Genomic DNA, 20526 nt, shown 5'->3' on the forward strand with positions numbered 1-20526 from the left:
TCAGAATGAAAGCGAATATCATTTATTATCTTAATGAGTGCTGTCTCTGTGCTGTGATGCGCTCGGAAACCAGATTGAAAATTGTCCAGGTATCCATTTGACTTTAAGTAGTTGTTCAGCTGATTAAAAACTACCTTTTCAATAATCTTACTTATGAAAGGAAGATTTAATATTGGTCTATACTTGCTCAATATGGTGTTATCAAGATTGCTCTTTTTCAGAAGGGGCTTAACAACGGAAAAGTTTCTTTTTTCCCAGAAAGAAGTGAGGCGTTAGCAGGTTGACGATTTAAGGTGCTGTACTATTCCTTCCAATATTTTGCTATCAATTGCTTCAAAAACAGACATATTTACTTCTTTTTGAAATTGCGGTCGAACCTGTGTGACCTCTGCATAACTGGAAGATGTGCCAATCGCCTTTCTGATATTACTGATCTTTTCAGAAAAGAAGGAAGCAAACTCTTGCTGTTGGAAAGCATTTCACTGGGAATCTGATTTGGGGGGTTTGTTAGTCTCTCAACAGTAGCAAAAAGAGTGTGAGTGTTGTTTAAGTTACTATTTATAAGGTTTGAGAAGCAGGTCTGTCTAGCTATGGCTAGTTCCGCATTGAAAGCATGAAGGCTGTTTTTATAGATGCTATAGTGAATTTCGAGTTTCGTCTTCCGCCACATCCGCTCAGCTTTTCTGCATTGTCTTTTCATAAGAAACAAGTGTATTTGCTTGAAGTACACTTAAGTTGCCTTTCATTTTGTTATATAATCTGCAAGTACAGTACATTTAAAAATATACTTTTAAGATTTAAAGTACACTACAAGTGCACATTTAAAACAATTAAGCACATTTCTTTCTTTTCTTGATCAACTGATTCTTCCTCACCAACACTCATTAATGTGCTGAGGAGAACTATGGTGGACATCTACATTTTAGTGAATAATAACTTTAGAAAAATGTGTCTATTCCTCACACAAAGATCTTGTTTGACTTCAGACGAATTGGAATATAGTGCAAAAGTTGGATTTGCTGCTTTAATGATTCTTTTATGGTGGGTTTGCGTCCTTAAAAGCTTCATTCCCCATTCGTTGTACTGTAAATGTAAATATATTTAAAAGCACAACCAGCATATTCTTCCAAATATGTTCTTTTGTTTTCCATAGAAGAAAGAAAGTCATTCAGGTTTGGAATGATGTGAAGATGAGTAAATGATGGCAGAATTTAAAAATGCTGCAAGAAATCATTATACACTCGCACTGTAATCATATGATATTTTGCTTCCACCTCAGCAATCATTCCCTCCTTATCGGTTTTTATCACTGTAGTACAGAGTCTTGAGTGGGTCTCTTACTCTTTGTACACACTGATAAACAAGATTTGGCCAATGGACTTCTGCATGTACAAAGATACCAAGAGTCAGTTAAAAAGAGGTAAGGTTAATGACTGCTTGACCTGTTTTACGCTCCGTTCCATGAGTGATCTGTAATAAAATTGCAAAGGCTTTTACACAAACACACACACACAGCCTTACAGGTCCACTTGGCCTAAGTCAAGGGGGTCACCTTTGCCAGCTGACGTAGTTGAAGGAAGATGGCACAAGCCTGCTGCATAAAAAGAGTTGAGCAAGAATTGTCCATGCGTAACAGTGATGAACGCTTGTGCTCACAGACCTGCTGTGCTTGCAAGAGGGGGGTTCTTACCCTCAGGCGATCAAAGGTGTAGATGAGTTTGTTTCTTCATCAGAACAGATTTGGAGAAGTGTAGACTTCCTATCTGCAGTGAATGGGTGCCGTCAAAATGAGAGCCTAAAAAAATCTCTCAAAATTTGTTCTGATGCAAGAAACCAACTTTACGTCTTGGATACCCTGAAGGTGAGCAATTTTCTAAAACAAAATTGATTTTGGGGTGAACTATTCCTTTTTACATATTTTACAAGATAATGATAATAACAATTTGATAAATATAACATTTTATAATTTTGTTTTTAAAACTATTTTTAAATGTGTCTTACAGGTCCAGTTACTTCTTTGGATAAGCATTGTATGAACCTTAAATAAACAAACACATTTGAACCATTGTATCACAGATTTCAAACTCTTTTATGTAGAAAACACATACATATACAGCATATGAAAAACATTATTTCTTTAGTTGCATTTTTAAAATCACAAATAGAAAATACACATCTAATTTTGTTTCTGACAAAGCAAGGATGATTTAGGAAATAAAATCAAAATAAATTAAAAAAGATTTCAAATCAAATAAAGAAAAAATAAAGGTTAAAAAAGACATATTACATCCATGTCATACATATAAGTCTAGCCCACAATATCAGTGGCGGTCTATTGCACATTTATCAGGGCATGGCTTTTACTACACATATAATATTTTAGAAAACTGCAATGGCTCATCTTGGGCTTTGGTGCTCACTCAGTCGCTCTGCAAAGAAGAAAACTGAAATGAAATAACTAAAGACTGCATAACCATGTAATACTGTTTCAGGAACTTACAAGATCATCCAGGTCATCCATGACAGGAGGCTCTCCTTTGTTCTTCATTTCGTTAAGCATCTGCATTTCAAAAGAGTTATTACATTTTGCAGAAAAAATATTTCTGATCTCAACATGCCACGACATCCTGTGCCACTGCAGGAAATGATAACAGGTGTTGCATCACCCACTTCAAACAGATGAAGTGACTTACATCCACATACTGTTCATATTCTGCCATGCCCTCTTCCTCTTCATGTTCCCAGTCCCTCCAGTTATCAAAGTCTACTAACAGCCACGCGGGCTGAAAAGACAAGAAAAATGACCAGAGCACGATAGATAGATAGATAGATAGATAGATAGATAGATAGATAGATAGATAGATAGATAGATAGATAGATAGATAGATAGATAGATGGATAGATGGATAGATGGATAGATACCTTTGCAAGATCTTTCTGGAGTCGAGGCCATGCCACATGTTCCTTCACTTTCCTTATCAAGACATTAACTGTTCGGTCAAAGACTTTCTCCCTTGAATCCTAATAGAGCATTATTCACAAATTTGTTTAAGACAGCCACGGAAAACTTTGTCACATTAATGAAATGTCTAGGCATTTAGCATCATTTACATATTTCATGAATCATGATATCATCACAACAAAATAAGACTTTAATATTTCTTCTGTTGGTTACCTCCAATAAAACACAATAATAGGTTTAAAAGTGTATGTATGTGCTATCAAAATTACATATGCACACACACTACAAGCTTCAGGGTTCAAATCACACACTGAACGGTTAAATACTTACAGATTTAAATACTCGGTCGTAAAATTCAATCTCATTGTAGATATTGTTGTCATCTATGTCTTTACAGCTGAAAAATAGGGATTACAAGGGATTACACAAAAATAATGAAATATATTTGATATAATACATTTTTGAAATAATCTTCTTACCTTAAAATTATTTTTGCGTCCTGAATATCTACTTGAACATCTTTTGGGTTTTGAACCACAAAGTTGATAGTCACATACTTTTTCCGGTCGTACCACAGTGTTCTGGCTGGTTGACTAAACAAATGAAAGAACCAGTTTAGACAACATATGTCTCATTACGTTACAAACTGTCTGCTCAAATGTAAATAAAATTAATCTTTAGTCTAAGTGCAGTTGTTCATTGCAAAATTGACATGTGCTGTTCAAAGGCATCTACCATTTCAAACAAGCCCTCATGCTCACACCTACCAATTCTCTGGTCTCACAATCTTTGGCATTTTGATTTCTCGTAGAGTTGTTCTTGTAGTTCCCTGTGTAAATGTTTTAAATGGTTAATAGATTACGTGGTTTTCTTTACTTTTAGAGAAGACGGAACTGGCTGGAGAGAGCTCAGTGTATGTCTGTGGCTGTCTGAGAGGTTGGCTCTATTTTTAGGATGGATGGTATCAGCTGCTGGAGAGGAACATACCACTTCACCCGCTGCTCTTCCCATTTAAAGGCGGTGGTGGAACATTCAGGAAAATCGCTGTAGTTTCTACCCTCACCCGGACCATGATATTCCCTTTCACGCCTCCTGCCTGAGGAGGAGGGGTGAGAATCTGCCAGAGAAACAGATGCAAACCTCAACGAAATGTTTACTTGAGCTTAAAAAAAACACATTTCAGTTTGATAAATTTCACAGATTTATACAGCTCTTACAGATGAAGCTGAAAATCTGAAATTACCATAAAGTCATTTATTTCTTTGCATATAAGTTTATTCTTAACACACTAACCTTTTTTTTTTTTTTTTTGAGGATGTGTAATCTTGAAGGATTCTGGTGTTTCCCATAGAGCTGATTTTACTGAACCCAGCTTCATGCATGACATTAATAATAATAATCTTCAAACATTTAAATAAAGGATTTATTTCATGAGAACATATGTAAACATGAGAAGTAATCTTTAAAAAATACATTATTTGAAAACAAACATCAGTAATTTTAACTTGTGCAAAATTATCGAGCTAGTATAATAAATTAATCATATAAAACATTGAAATGTTTAAAACACATTTTCGCATAATATCTATTCAAAAGGTTTTTGTCCTCACAAATTGGCAACTACAATATATCTTTGAACAAACAAATGAAAAAATACTCTGAAATACTTTGTGTACATAAAATCCCAAAACAAGGATGTTATAAAGCAGAAAGTCATCGTTTGTATGAGTATTACTCAGAACAAGCCCAACATTTTTCGTCCTTACGTCACTTCCGCTTTGGTTCGGTGTGGCGCGACTCGCGAGTCGCGAGAGAGTGAACAATCGGCGAAAACACAAACACAGAAACTTATGAACACACAGCTGCTGTATTATATCAGATAGCAGAAAACAAACAAATCTCTTTGACAAATTTGTGAAAAGGACAGCGGTTGGATTCATCGAAGAGAACATGCCGCGGAGGAAGGTGAGAGAAAATGCGAGAATTAGGTCAGCAGTCGCCTCAGCGCGGGCTAACTGCTAGCTCAGTGTTTATGTACATGTTTGGACAAAAATAGTTTAATTTCTTTGAAAATATTACAATTATTTATTATCAGCTAACATATTATCACATGAGAATCGAAAACCACCGAAGTGGCTCTGAAACGGTTTGTTTTAAGCTGATAAGCTAACGTTAGTTAACTTAGCGGTTTGGCATTAGGTGAGGATGTATACAAACAAAACCCAGATTGTATAATAGTGAAATGTTTCTGTTTGCTTTTTACGCTAGATGTATGTTTTTGACCATATTTATGTTGTTGGCATCTTTAATTGCTATATTTAGTCTGACTTGTTTAGTGATAGAACTGTTTACACCCTGTTTGCAGAGAACAGCAGGCAGTAGTTCAGACGGGACTGCTGATTCTGATGACTCTGGAGATCACGAGAAGACCGACAGCTCCCATAGTGAAGCCAATCAGCGCAATAACACCCGTATGACCCGAGCATCACTGCGCCTGAGCCAGAGCTCTCAAGGTAGAAACACACAGCTAATATACTGGCACCTCATACAGTTGGTCAGTAGATAGATTTGAGGCTTTATGATTTTCTTCAGAGTGCCAGTTGTGCAAAACACTTCAGAACTGTTCACTTCGATGTGCTTTGGATAAAGGTATGTGTTAAAGTAACACACCTTAAAAAATCACATTGTTTACTATATGACATTTTATGCCTGAAAAAGTTTACTAGTGTTACTGCAGCCTAACAATTATTTTTGATTCTTTAATCAGAAATTAAATTCAAATTTTATTTCTAGTGAGTCGTTCCAAAAAAATGGAGGCTGAACTAATAAACATGAATGTATTCTGTATATTTTGTAAACAGACAACAACAACAAAATCGGAGGCATCAAGAAAACTTCTCTTATTCAGAAAATAATCCTAATTTTATTTCCTGTAATTTATTCAAAAAGTTGGAGGTTATAAAAATAAACATGAATATATCCTGTACATTTTCAAAACAAATTATATATAAAATAAATATGAACTTCACAATGTAAATTGCAGTAAGCTTTCTTTTAGAATGTAAAACAAATCAAATGAACCTCAAAAAATGGACCATATTTTGAGAGCAGCAAGTAAACTTAAATCATTAAAGATGAAAATAAAGGAAGAAAAAAGCAGAAACTAAGTGTTAACTGGCTTGAGACTATATTCTTCAAGGTCACATATATTCTTTAACATATTACTGTGATGTATTTGTGCTGTATTATTCATGAAAGTTACTGTGGCCACGTACACACTGCAGCTAAATTCGGTTGTCAGTTCACCTTTTACTCCTTAATCGCGTTCTGTACACACATAATTCACTAAAATACAGGTAGTGACAACTACATTTACAGAATTTCTGCGCAGTGTGTACAGAACTGAACAACTAGTTGTTAATGACGTATTTGAACATGCATCAGAAATGTGTCTTCGTCTGTATGTGAGATGCAACAAAATATCAGCGGTAGTTTAGTAAAAATCGACGGACAAAAAGAGTCTTTAGTCAAAAAATGGCACATAACAAACGGCTAAACTTTAGTCACTCCTGCAAGAGACAGAATGTTGTTCTGCACACACATGGAACGATAATTTACGGGACTCACTCCCACATTTAAATGCGGTTGTCACTCCTGAAAATTGTAGTGTGTACGTGGCCTGTTTGTATTAAAATCCCTACTGCCAAGCTTTTATGCTTTTCTGTTTGACACCAACCTTTACGCGGGTTTATAAGGTGTTGTTTCTGTTCTTCACCTAGATGCTCCACAGGATGTGAAACAAGCAGCCGAGAGAGACGAGTCTCCCCCCAGGACACCCACAGGAAATGCCCCCTCATCCGAATCTGACATCGACATATCCAGCCCCAATGCATCCCACGATGAGAGCGTGACTAAAGACCAGAAAGACTCTAGCAGCGATCCCTCTCATCGTCCAAAACGCCGCCGCTTTCACGAGAGCTACAACTTCAATATGAAGTGCCCCACACCTGGGTGCAATTCTCTAGGTAATTGCTCTTCAGATTCATTTCCTTTTGCATCTGCTTAATAATAAAATTCAGTGCTAATGGTTTAACAAGGGCTTAATTGGAAAAAACAATATTCACAGTTTTATGAAATGTTTCAAATTTGAATGGATCGTTTATAGTCAGGTTTAAAGCTAAAATCTGTATACTTTTCTGTCTTTCTTTTGTACAGGACATTTAACAGGGAAACACGAGCGGCATTTCTCCATATCAGGATGCCCGCTCTACCATAACCTTTCAGCAGACGAGTGCAAGGTGCTTTAAGCCCAAAGTATACTAGGGCTGCAACAACTAATTGATAAAATCGATTATTATCGATAATGAAAATCATCGGCAACGATTCTCATTATCGATTAGTCAGGTCTGCCCACAGTGCTTATCCAACTTCAGTCGGTTGTGTCAAATTACAGCACTGAATAACGCATTTCTATGGACAAAATGCATTTAAAAATAGTGGAGGAAACAGATGCTGCAGGAGAAGTACGTGATCCAAGCTACCCAAAACATGAGAATTCTTTATTTTAAACTTTAAGTTAATGCATAAGAGTAATGGCTTGCCCTGTCAGGCGCTTTGACAGATGCGTGTGCGTCCTCAGCGCAGAAACTTTCAGTTTACGGTCATATCCTTATCTTTAAATGTCACAAATTCATTCGAGCATTTCCATTTTTGCATAAAGGTCCGTCCTGACGGTCTGTGTTAAGCTTAAAATACCGAATGAGCACCAGCACATGCGTCAGACAGACGGAACGGAGAGAGGGAGATAATTAATAAGCTATTCAGCTCAAAAATATCCATTGTGCTGAAATATCTATTGTTGAAAGTTAAATTAAGGTTTAAAAGTGAACATGCAGTGCGAGTATTTTATGAGAGTAGGAACTTTGAAGTGATAACTGCATGTAATTCTGAATATAAATATCAGATGCTTCATAGCCGCCTTATTAGGCTACCGGATAAAGAAATGACAGTAAGATGTGACTGTGATCAAAGTGAACATGTCTCCCTGCAGAACATTCCTCACCTGTTGGTTAACACAGTGAGTTTGTGTTTTTATTCGTCTTTATTATCTTTATTATTATTTTAATATTTAAAATAGATTCACTATATACAATGCTTAACAAATTTATGTAAGGTTTTTAACAAATTATGTAAGGTTTGTGCCACTGCTGCTCTAAACTAAATTACCAAAGTAATTTTTTTAGCTTTCTGTATTGGTTAGTCCTCCAATATGCGTAAGGTCTTTAGTAACAGTAGTAGGCTATTTCTAATGCTATAATATCATTATTGCTGTTATCTATGAAAGAAAGGCAGAGCACTTTATAGTGTTTTTTTTTTTCAGATACCCAATTACTGTCAAAAAGTACATAAACAATGCCAGCAAGAATGCAAGCTGTTGCAAGGCATAGGAGGACATTTTTGTTATTGTGTGAATTAATACCATTTAGTTGTTTCAGTTTGTTATTTGCCCAGTAAATGACTAACATTTTTAGATTTTTTGGCAGATTCCTAAAATTTGTTTTCTCTTTATTATGACAGGTGGTCTAATAAATTAAGCACTGTTTGTTTTCATAGCATTCAGTTGGCACATGTTTGAAGGACATTGGACAGAATGTGGAATAGTGTTTTTTTGTCAATAAAATAAAAAATAATTTACCCGATTAATCGAAAGAATAACCGGCCAACTAATTGATTATCAAAATAATCGTTAGTTGCAGCCCTAAAGTATACTTTGCTTGTCTACTTTATTTTCTATTATTTTTGTTTTGAAAGTTTCTTGCGTGGTATGATCTTTTGACAGTTAAAAACATCATTTTAGTCAGCCACTAAATTGCAGTTATGAATTAGCATGGACGTGTCGTTTGCCCTTTTCAATATTGTTTAGCACATTCTCTGTTTTTTATCTTTGTGTGCTTGTCATTCCTATCAGGTGAAAGCCATCGAGCGTGAGAAACAAGAGGAAGAGCGCAGTCAGGGCCAAAATGAGGAGAACAGACATGCTACTCGACATCAGGTGCTCGCCAAACAGATGTTCGCTCAACACTAAACAAACATTACACAAGTGTGTTAATGCCTCTTAAGTGCATGCATGATATTGTCCCAAAAAGACACACTTATGTGAAGGCCTAACGTTAGCAGCGTGGTGTCTATCTTTAAAATGTGTTGTGATTGTTTGTGAGCCATAAATTCTGTGGTAACCACAGTGAGATTATGACTCATGTCATCCATGAAGAGATTTATCTGGAAGAAACGCAGTGTACCTTTTAGTAGAAGTGTGGTGATATATTAATTTGCATTGGTCTTTCACAGGCACCAACTCAAAGACAAGTTCGATATAAAGAGAAGGTCATGGAGATGAGGAAGAGGAGGGATTCTGGCCTGACGAAAGACCACAAAGAAAAGTACATGGTAATAGTGTCCTCTCAGTAATATGTTAAAATATCTATCTATATTTTAATTATAAAAATGGTTATCTGTCTTTTTATGAATGCAGGGCTTAAAGTTCTCTGGCACCATGCCGGACCTCCGGCGTGCAGCGTTTGGCTGCGGAAAAAAGTAATCCTACATTTAAAAAAAAAAAAAAAAAAAAAACTTGTTTATCACTTTCGAATCCGTGAGTTCGTCTAGCAATGGTATGAGAGGAGCACAGCTTTCACTCAATCAAACTAACATAACTAGCCAATCAGAATTTTTTGCTCTTATAAACATGAGACGCGCATAATTATCAGAGTCGCAGCCCTGATGAACGGAGAAGCGCGACTGAATGAAAGCAGTGAGGCACACATATTTACATAGAAAAACTACTTAAAAAGCATCAGAGCTTTGTAAACAGCTCAGAGTAATCATGTCATCTCCTTAAGAAGGCTATGATTGCCAGAAAAAAATGATCCGGGATTTTTGAAAAGGTCCTGTTTACACATGATCTCTTAATGGTAACTTATCGGTAATTTACCAGTAAAGACTGTATGTGTGAAAGGGGCTAAACTCTTCCTCTCCATATGCTGTGAATTGAATTGCTTAACGTTCATCAGAGACAGTGCATTATCTCGCTTTTAGGGGTGTAACTGTACGTGTATCGAACGATTCACGGGCAAGTTCCAAATGGAAGTGATCATCCCTATCCCCTTGGAGTGGGGACTTTGGAGTGAGCAGGGCACGTGCGTGCCAATATTTAGTCGTTTGGAATGCACTTGGCAAAGGGAGAGAAATAATTTCCTTCTCTTCAGCTGGGATGTTCCCGTGACAGCGCAGAATGGTGTCTGTCAGCAGATGTCGCTGTTTTAATGTCATAAATGTATTTTTGTTGTTAGCATAACTGTTGCAAATAAACATGCATTTTATATTTTAAAAACATTTTTAAAATATGCTATATAATTTATAAAAATAATATATATAAAACTTTTTAAAGTGTGTATTTTTTTTATGCTGTGTCCGTCAGCAAGTTCTGCGTTGTCACGGGAACATCGCTCCCTTTACCAAGTGCACTCCAAACGACTAAATAACGGCACGCACGTGCCCTGCTCAATCCAAAGTCCCCACTCCAAGGGGATAAGGATGATCACTTCCATTTGGAACTTGCCTGTGAACCGTTCGATACACGCGTGTACCTTTACACCCCTACTCGCTAGATTTGTAATGTAATTGATATATAAACCTTTGCCAACACAGGAGGATACATCAGCCTATTTCTTAATATGCCATTTATTGTACATCACGATTTCAAAATAAATATTTGATTTTGCATGTGGCCAAATATTAAAATTAAATTGATTTAAACATCTTTTGATCATGCTGTGAAAGTGAAATGTCACCAGGTCGTTGGCGCTCTGCAGGTATTTGTTGTTATAAATAATGTACAGTCGGTTTATTTTCTTATTATGTATAGGCGTATTACATTATGTATTTTAACAGCGTTGTTCAATAAAACCATGCAGTTACTTTGATATTTTATTCCAGCCAATTATTATTGCTTCATCATTAGTTTATATATAAATAGTCATACTAAAGCCTGGTTTTCACTTAGATCTGTTTTTGGTACTAAAATATGATCAGATTACTCAATTGTCAAAATAATCAGTAGATTACTTGATTACCAAAATAATCATTAGTTACGGTCATTAGTTACTCCTCCCCCCCACACAGCCTGAACCAACCAACCAGGATTTTTAATTTTTTTTTGCTTCAACCCCTGTGAATGTACACAGTGCCATTATATTTTATATAATGCTCGGGTGTTATCTACATCTGTTTTTTTTTTTTCTTTGTTTTTTTTTTGGTGTATCAGGAGCACAGACAGACACATGGAACCACTCGTGAACCACTGCTGGAGAACATCACCAGTGATTATGATCTAGAGCTCTTCAGGAAAGCTCAGGCCCGTGCAGCAGAGGATCTGGTATGAACAGACATGCCTCGCTTCTTACACACAATAGTCATTTGAGATGTCCTAATTTAAGTATTTAATTTACGGATATTATAGTGTGGTTATGTAAATTATAGATATTATAGTGTGTTTTTTTTGTTTTTTGTTTTTTTTTTAGATTCCGCAAAAATAATCATATGATAGGGCTGGACTTTTAATCGAAAATAAATCTAAACCAAAATTCAGAACCTCTAACCGACGTAATTTTCCCATGTCTGTTATTTCGTTTTTTAATCCCATTTCCCCTTAAAAACATACTACCGTATCAGCGCTATACGGATGTGTATGATCGTTGCGCTCGCATGTTTTGCTGTGTCTCGCGTGAGTGGTGCGTTAAAAGATCTTAAACTTACATGCAGCGCCGCTTATCAATGTCAGTTCCAAAACAGTGGACCAATCAGAAGACCCCAGAGGTGGGGCAAGCCTTGTGAGCTTTTGTTTACATTGGCAGGTTGATATAACACTCCTGAGCGCTGCGTCTCACGGTTTTAGTCACAAAGATTTGTTCTGTGTGAACGACCAGTAAGAACCTAGAGTAAATACACACATAGAGTGACAGGACAAGATCAATGGTGCCATGCTCTTTCTCTTAATCAGCAGTGTTCTATTTGCATAAATTCATATTTTTTGTAAATATTAATTTGCAAGAGATGCAAGTTATTTTCTGCTTTTCACATGACAATATTTTCTTCCAAACAGAACACCAGAATCTTAAAAAGAGAGAGAGAAAAAAATCACAGAGATATTAAAAAACATTGAGACCGCATGACAATATTTAAAGGCTGCGTTTACACTGGCACAAAAAATAAAATCTTTTGCTCACATCTGATACAGATCGGAATTTGTTGCACATGTGTAAACACAAAAACCCGCGCGAGATCCAATTTTTTCGCATCCGATGTGAGCCACTTCCAAATGTGGATTTTAATCGGATACACATCTGATATCTGGACATCCGACCTACGTCTAAACACACACATCTGATTCTCCACAGAAATCCCAATGCAAGGGTGACACTTTTGCTAATAAAGATTTTTAATGGCGTTTTAATGCCGGCGTGCTGTATTCGCTCACATTTTATTGAGATGGAAACTTTATATAGCTAAGAAATTGCACATTCAGGAGTTGGTTTTCAACCTCTGACCCGTGAATTTTGAAAATAGGCTACAACAGCTAAAAGCTACATTATATTTCTGATCAATGAGGTGATAATTTAGCAGTTTTTGTAATTGCACCGATAAGCTTGTTTGCAATGCTTCACAATCGCTCGCTCGCACGTGAGTGCATGCGTTCGCTGTCTCTCTCTCTCTCGTTAATTCATTCAAATTAATTTCAATAAATATCATCTTTATTTCTCTAAAGAATTCTACCTCAGCTGTAGATAAAATACTCTAAAAAAAAAAAATTACCGTTATTTTCCGGTCTTTATCTGTTTAGTCATGACATGACAGCCGTTGTCCATGCTGGCAAATAATAACGGCCATTCAACGTGAATTATTTAAATAATTTTAATAGCACGGCCATTTAAAACCCGAGAATCTACCATGTGCATAGTAAAGCGATCACTAATTCCCGCCCAAAAGGATTGTTTGCAATGCAAACACGCATAGATGGGCCAAAAAATCGGATATGGTCAAAAGATCGGATCTGTGCATTAAGACTTGCAGTGTAAACGTTCCTAAAATGTATTTTGTTTGCAAGAGATGTTAGTTATTTTATACTTTTGTCATGGCAATATTCATTTGTTATGTTTACAAAAATGTTTTTTTTTTTTGGGAAACGTGCTTTTTACAATAAAACTGAAATTGAGACTTTTTTCATAAGATGTCTTCATTTCAAGCAAGCTTTGATTTCAGTTGTTCAAAATATTCCAAACTTTTTTTTATAAATAGTTTGTTTCCTTCAATTATTTTAAAATCCCAAAGATAAGAAATGCTCTCTTTCATTAGAAAAAAACAAAAAGCCCACATTTAATATTGGAGTATTTTTACACTGTAACCCTTTAGTAAACTGTAAAAAATAAAATAATTATAATTGTTAAATAATCTTAATCGAGGTAAAATGTTCAATTAATCGAGGATTTGATTTTAGGACAAATTGCCCGACCATATGATGATTTACTGTTATTGTGATGAAATTAATTGAATTAACTGGGATTTTTGGTTTTACTGCCCAGTCCTAGTTTTTATGTGTTATTTTAGCTTTTTGATTTCTACGGTTTTTGTTGTTTGCAGGAGAAACTTCGTCTGCAGGGTCAGATCACAGAGGGCAGTAACATGATCAAGACCATCCTGTTTGGCCGTTATGAGCTCGACACTTGGTACCATTCTCCTTACCCTGAGGAATACGCCCGTCTGGGGCGTCTGTACATCTGTGAGTTCTGCCTCAAGTATATGAAGAGTCAGACCATCCTGCGCAGACACATGGTATGAAGCCAAACTTCCCTTAATCTCCGTTATGATTGCATGTCTAAACTTTGTAAAATGTTACTACTGGCTAAATCTATATGGAGATGAAGTTAAATGTGACATGTCATGATCTATGCAGGCTAAATGTGTGTGGAAACACCCTCCTGGTGATGAAGTCTACAGAAAAGGTGCCATCTCTGTGTTTGAAGTTGATGGGAAAAAGAACAAGGTGGGCATTGAATGTTAATTTCCTCATTTTTTGTGGCTGTATGTATACAGAGAGTGTTGGATGCGTGTGTTTGCTTTGTGGCATGGACTGTTTTCCCTCTTAAATCCAATTCTAAGCTGTTGATGAGTATGTTTGATAAACATGTGAAATTTATTCATCCCCGCTCCAACAGATATATTGCCAGAACCTCTGTTTGCTGGCCAAGCTGTTTCTGGACCATAAAACGCTGTACTACGATGTGGAGCCTTTCCTGTTTTATGTCATGATTGAAGCTGATAACACAGGCTGTCACCTCGTGGGATATTTCTCAAAGGTAATTAGGTCCTTGAGGCTACATGTTGTGAGTTACATGATCACAAAACCATAAACACTAAACTGTCAACTAGGGATGTCAAAGATTAATCGACGATCAATTAAGTCGATTGCATCTCTTATCGACAATTAAAGTTATCGGTGGCCGACTAAGCAGTTTAATTTTTGGGCTGCGTGCGGCTCATGTGCAAAACACGTGCAAGCAGATGTGAATGATGGTGACGGGGCTGGATCTTTGACGAAAATAATTCACTAATGTACAAATTGCGCTTCGGATTGGGCTGCGGACACTAGGGATGGGCATTTCAGGCAAAAATATTCAAAGATCACCTAGTATTATTTGAAAATCGCACCCCTCCCCCGCATGCACACACACACACACGCACGCATAGGCTACAGCACCGAAAACATGGAGAATTGTCAAAAAAAATTGTCAAAAAAAATACTCTGTTATTAAATCAACTAATCGAATATTCAAAAATTGTGCCCCATCCATAATATACACAATGTTACATTTGCCTGCTAACCCATTATTTCTTTTATAAACAAAGCTTTGTACCTCACTTGTGTCATAATACTCACATTAAAATGTTTCATGTGAGCAACCATGTGTTTTGCCTCAGCACTGCCGGTGGAAGCAGTTCTCTGACCACACGGCACAGCTCCATGCGCCACAGTTGTGTTTGGGATCATTTTATTTTAAAAGCCAATAATGTCAATTGCAAACATTGTGATTGTGTTATAAAATACAACAACGAGCACCATGAAACCATTTAAAGAGGCGCATTCAGTGGTCCCCGTGACGGGATATGAAACAAACGTAACTACGGCTCGCTCTCTTCATTTTATCAAATGATCATAATCGTATCTATTCATTTTACAATCCTGCTATTAGCCTATTTTTAGACCCCTTTAATTTGGGTGAGGAAGCTGGTGTTTTGAGTGGCATTTGCACATCCTGTCATGCCGGTGAATATGCCACTGCAATAGGCGCATTTTGCAGTGTTAACGTTAACGATTAATTGATCGTTCATTTATTCGACAATCGATCATGGAAATGATCGAAAATTGATATCCTTAATGTCAACACATTTACATTTAATGCCAATGTCCCACAAAACAATTTTTTGACTGATTTTCAAAAGCTTCTTTTATGTAGTTGTTGGAGAATCAGAGGGTGTGTGCAAAAACTGTTCTTAGCTGTAACAATTTAGTTTAGCTTAAGTAGTATGCAGCTTTAAAGCTAGGGAAGTAGAGACTGATTGAATTTAAGACATCTGTTTTGATCTTTGTTGTTTTCTGTTCTGAATATGTGAACGAGGAATCGGCTGGCATGGAATGTCTTTCTAAGGGTCTAATTATGTGAATTAAAAAAAAAAATCTGAACCAGGCTTAAGTGTTTTGTGGGGCTGCTAACCAGTCTGAGGAGCACTTCACCCCATTGAGTACTGAAAACCTCATGACCTGGCAAAACATGCAAATATAATGCTACTTTTAAGAACAATATTGAGAAATGTTAGTCTATAGTGTCTTTCGAGTCGACACGGAAGAGTTGTCACGTAATATGCGCACTGGCTAAACTGCTTCTCCATTTTATGCAGGAGAAGAACTCGTTCCTGAATTACAATGTGTCCTGTATCCTGACTATGCCACAGTACATGAGGCAGGGCTACGGAAAGATGCTGATTGATTTCAGTGAGTACCTGTGTTATGTCTTATGCGAGTTTGCAGACTAGTGATATGAAGATCTAGATGGTAATCTGAAAGCATGTTTAATTAATCAAAATCGTTAAACTGATACATTGTAAAAATGTATTAAGTTTAGCAAATAAATTTTTAGGGCCCTATGAATCAGTTAAACTTTTTCCCCCAAAATTTTATTTAGTTTTTTAATTTAATGTTTCTGAATTTCGCTTTATTGGTTTATAACGTGTAATCAGTCAAAATAATAAACAATTAGCAGTTTAATAATTTATTAATTGTATCATAAAATTGTTACAATCATAGCGTTCCATTTTAACATTTTAAAATGTAATCAAATGAAAATGTAACAGTTTTATTGTTTTGGCAAACAAAGTGCCGCACAAGTGGGTTTACTATTACAATGTAAAATTCCACGATATTCTACGTTATTTTGCAAGTTCCATTTTTATAACTGCATTCTGCAATACCACCTGTTTTCAAGAACACAGAAATCATAGGCCTCTATACATGTAAATGGTTATGATGTCAAAGTACTGATGCCATGTTAAAACTGTAACCGTTCCCATTAATATTGGAGTTATTTCAGAACAGTTGTAGTGTCATTATCTCTGATCCTGTTATTCTTCAACTCGTGCATCACTGTCTTTGTTTGACATGGTTCTAGGTTACCTCCTGTCAAAGGTTGAGGAGAAGGTAGGTTCTCCAGAGCGCCCTCTCTCAGATTTGGGCCTCATCAGTTATCGCAGCTACTGGAAAGAAGTGCTACTGCGGTATATGTACAACTTCAAGGGCAAAGAGATCTCCATCAAAGGTAAGATAAGTTGCCCCTGCCATGCAAGGGAGCATTTGTAGGCACGTTCACTGTGACGTCCCTTTAAAATCACTGTGGGTTTAGCCTTGATTTTTGTTTTGTCCTCTTCAGAGATCAGTCAAGAGACGGCAGTGAATCCTGTGGATATTGTCAGTACTCTGCAGTCACTTCAGATGCTCAAGTACTGGAAAGGGAAGCATCTGGTCTTGAAGCGACAGGTATCAGAAAATATATAGATTTTTTTTTAACAGCACAAATGTCTGCGGCCTTTTTTTTTTTCCTTCTAATATTTTATTATTGGGCTGCTGTTTTCATGGACTGAACTATGTTGATAATTTAATTAATCTTTTAGTTATTCTTCTGCAAATTTAAAAAAAAAAAGTTAATTTAGTAGTAATTGCATTGCTGTTCTTGCAGAAATATCATTGCATTAAAATAGATTTAAATAGACTTTTTGCTTCAACCAGTCATTTTTCAAAGCGAATTTAGACTGGTGGTTGCATGTATGTACCTGCTCTATAGAATAATAATGGAAGTCCAATGGCATTTCACTAGCTTTTAAATATTCCGATTTTGTTTGGAAAACGTGCATGGTTTTGAAAGGATAATATTAAATGAAATGTAACGTGTGCTGGAGGAAAACGCCTCTCTTTTTGTTTTTGTGTATGCTTTGTATTAATTAGTGCTGGGCGGTATACCGGTTCATACAGAATACCGGTGTTTATTTTTCTTATGATATGAATTTTTTAAATACTGCAATAGCAATAGTGTTGTTGTTTAATCAACGTTCGGAACGCTACACTGTTTGAAAGAGGTCTCTCTTCACTGTTGCACTGTGGCGAGGACACAGCTGTGTGTTACTAAGCGTGAAAGTTCTGAAACCGAAGCTGTAGAACTAGTAGAATGTGAACTCGGCCACAAATATCCACCGCCCCCTGCCATCAGCTCCCACGTCTCACACACACAAGCATGACTTCAGCACTGTATATAGATTTATAGCTTTCAGACCCTTTTAGCAGCTATTTTTTCCAGTACCACCCCGCGGGCGTGAGATCTGACTGTCCCGGTGCAGTATCATCTCTTCTGTGCAGAGAAGCAGCGCATTCAGCTGGCCGTACTGCAGTAGACTCATCAATAAATGAATACAAAACAGTGTTTCCAAGCACCTGTCGCTTACTGACTGTTTGGAATTATGAATATGAGCATAGTTCGTTTGTTAATATTATGCACTTCGTTGTTTTTTTAAGTTTGTTACTTGTGTGCTGCATGAGACAAAAAAACTAATATAGCCAACTCTTTAGTGTAGAGATGCATGTTGATTTTATCAGACTATGTCGCGATTATAAATGAGAGTGACTCCTGGTTAATATGCATTAATTTGGTGAGTAATTTTTCTACAAGATTCACTCATCATGACAAGTCAATCTACTGAAGTTTTTCCTCTCTCAATCAGTAGAAAATGTGGTTAACACCTGGTCATGCATGAAAAAAATATATACCGTGAATCCAGTATAATTTTGAAAAAATACCATGATATAAATTTGTGATTATACCCCCCAGCACTAATACTAACTGTTGTTTTTGTTTTTTTTCTGGTTCTGTTTTGTTCTGAATGGCACAGGACCTGATTGACGAGTGGAAGGCCAAAGAGACCAAAAGGGGCAACAACAACAAGACCATAGACCCCAGCTCTCTGAAATGGACCCCTCCCAAAGGAACCTAATGGACTTATGCGTTACATTTCGTACTGCCGTTATATCTTTTTTTTTATGACTCCATCAACAGTGTCTTTTGCAATGGCTTCAGCTGTTAGTGTCATTTTTGTCTCTTTTTATGTGCCCTTTGTATCTCTGGAATCTCTCACTTTTGTTTATACAGTGCTATTTATTTTTTGAAATCGTGTTTCATTCATATTTTTCTCTGGCCAAGATATTGTCAATGCCCCAGCATATGAAGAGTTTATTTGCAAAAACATAACTTTTTTTTTTTACCTTTTTTTTTATGCTATCATGTTTTTATTGTGTTAGTTAGCTGTATTTTATTTTTTTACCTAATCAAACTTAACCAGACTGCATTATGATGGAGATTAATTGGAATGCACAATGAAAAAACAAGATTTTTGAAAACTGTTAAAAATGGAGTTATCTGGTTTTGCAAATTAAGTTAGTTTTTTTTTTTAAGCAAAAAATAGTTTCTCATCAGTAGAATATAGTGAAAAATGAGGCCTTACAAAAAATATTTTGGATTTGTACAAATTGGGTCCATGATTTCTTAGTGTTGAAAGATTTGTGAAAATGTTTCATTTAAATTAGAACTGGGAGAAAAAATGTTTGATACATACTTTTTATTACATCACATTTGATACCTAAAGCAAGACATTTACTTGCTTAATGTTCCCGATTTATGTTGGTGCCAGTTAAGAGTGGAGAATAATTGTGTATTGATTCACGGAGGCTAGTGAAGTCTGTAACAGAGCACTGGATAATGTCATCAGTAGTACTGCAGTCGGTCCCATTCCTCTCGCACATCTGCTGTATGAACAACAACATGATTTCACATTCATAAACTGCTGGTTTTTCATCATTTTTGCATAAATACAGTTCTTTCAGTGTTGTACCTGCTTGCTTGTTCAAATCTCCAGTTTTGTCCATTGCTGTGCTGGTCTCTGAGATTGTTTTTCTGAAATCACCTGCAGATTAATAAGAAAATCTGTTTTTCTCCTTGTTTAAACTGTTGCAGTAAAGCCTAGCAGTTTTTATTGTACATTTAGTCATTCAGGAGATGCTTTTATCCAAAGCTGCTTAGAAATGAGGACAATAGAAGCAATCAAAACCAACAAAAGAGCAATAATATGCAAGTCTTGGTTAGCTTAACACCGTACACGTAGCAAGGTGTTTTTTTAATCTATATAACAAAAAAAACAAAACAAGTAGAATAGGAAAAGAATAGTGAACCCTAGTGTTTGAGTTTTTTTTTTTTATATAATAAAAAAAGTAGATTGAATAGAAAAAGAAGAGTAACAAATAAGACTAAAAACATTAACTGCTGGTGTAAGTAGAGCAGTGTAAAGCCATACCTCCTGAAGATCTCTTGCCCATCAGTCCCACAAACATGTCTCCCTTATGCCCTTTGAGGAAACGGAGCTAGTCTTTAATGCATGTTTTTAAACCAAGACATTTAGACCATGGCAAAAAAAAAAAATTTGTTGGGATACAGGGTTTCTGCAGGCTTCAGAAAGCTTTCAAATAGGAGCAGAAAATCATGTCATGGCATTAAATGTTGAATACACTGCAAACATTAATATCTTCCTCTATAATATATGTTTGTCTCGTTTCTAATACAAATACCTAAACATCCTTAAATCAAGATACATTTTCTGGAGATGCAAAATATGGAGTCTGGTTGTCTGAGAAATTTCACAAGTTAATGCCTAAAAATGAACAAACATTTGTTGTATAATTTTGTATGAATATCGATGCAAGGATCTTTAGACATTAGTGCTGGAAAACAAGACACAATTGTCATGGAAAATACAATGTAAGTTATATTTTCCGACCAAGTGTTGCTAATACAACTCGATGTGTGCTCCCTAGATGTTTTTACATCCAGAGAACGTGCTGATGTATGTTGTTCCCTTGA

General features: G+C 36.2%; 2 protein-coding genes across 3 annotated transcripts; one reads left to right on the forward strand and one right to left on the reverse strand.

Annotated features, from left to right (window-relative positions):
* Nucleotides 1-2071: 2071 nt before the first annotated feature.
* On the reverse strand, nt 2072-4079 carry LOC306852533 (putative protein PTGES3L). 2 transcript variants are annotated; one of them, XM_079389437.1, is made up of 8 exons: nt 3950-4079; nt 3730-3791; nt 3442-3555; nt 3293-3359; nt 2923-3021; nt 2694-2783; nt 2501-2560; nt 2072-2429 (listed from the first exon to the last, which is right to left on the reverse strand). In XM_079389437.1, the coding sequence occupies exons 1-8, from the start codon at nt 3971-3973 to the stop codon at nt 2421-2423; spliced, it is 525 nt and encodes a 174-aa protein (XP_079245563.1). In that variant the 5' UTR covers nt 3974-4079; the 3' UTR covers nt 2072-2420. The 2 variants fall into 2 exon arrangements, with proteins under 2 accessions (XP_079245563.1, XP_079245564.1); XM_079389438.1 differs by lacking the exon at nt 3950-4079 and having other exon boundaries at nt 2072-2444; nt 3730-3895.
* Nucleotides 4080-4726: 647 nt separating this feature from the next.
* Nucleotides 4727-20178, forward strand: LOC306852535 (histone acetyltransferase KAT7-like). The gene is made up of 14 exons (XM_079389440.1): nt 4727-4927; nt 5328-5475; nt 6742-6987; nt 7178-7260; nt 8931-9014; nt 9311-9409; nt 11286-11396; nt 13658-13849; nt 13971-14060; nt 14233-14373; nt 15974-16067; nt 16741-16887; nt 16999-17105; nt 18509-20178. The coding sequence occupies exons 1-14, from the start codon at nt 4913-4915 to the stop codon at nt 18608-18610; spliced, it is 1659 nt and encodes a 552-aa protein (XP_079245566.1). The 5' UTR covers nt 4727-4912; the 3' UTR covers nt 18611-20178.
* Nucleotides 20179-20526: the final 348 nt, after the last annotated feature.

The sequence above is a fragment of the Barbus barbus genome (genome assembly GCF_936440315.1).
Source record: "Barbus barbus genome assembly, chromosome: 32".
Lineage (NCBI taxonomy): Eukaryota > Metazoa > Chordata > Actinopteri > Cypriniformes > Cyprinidae > Barbus > Barbus barbus.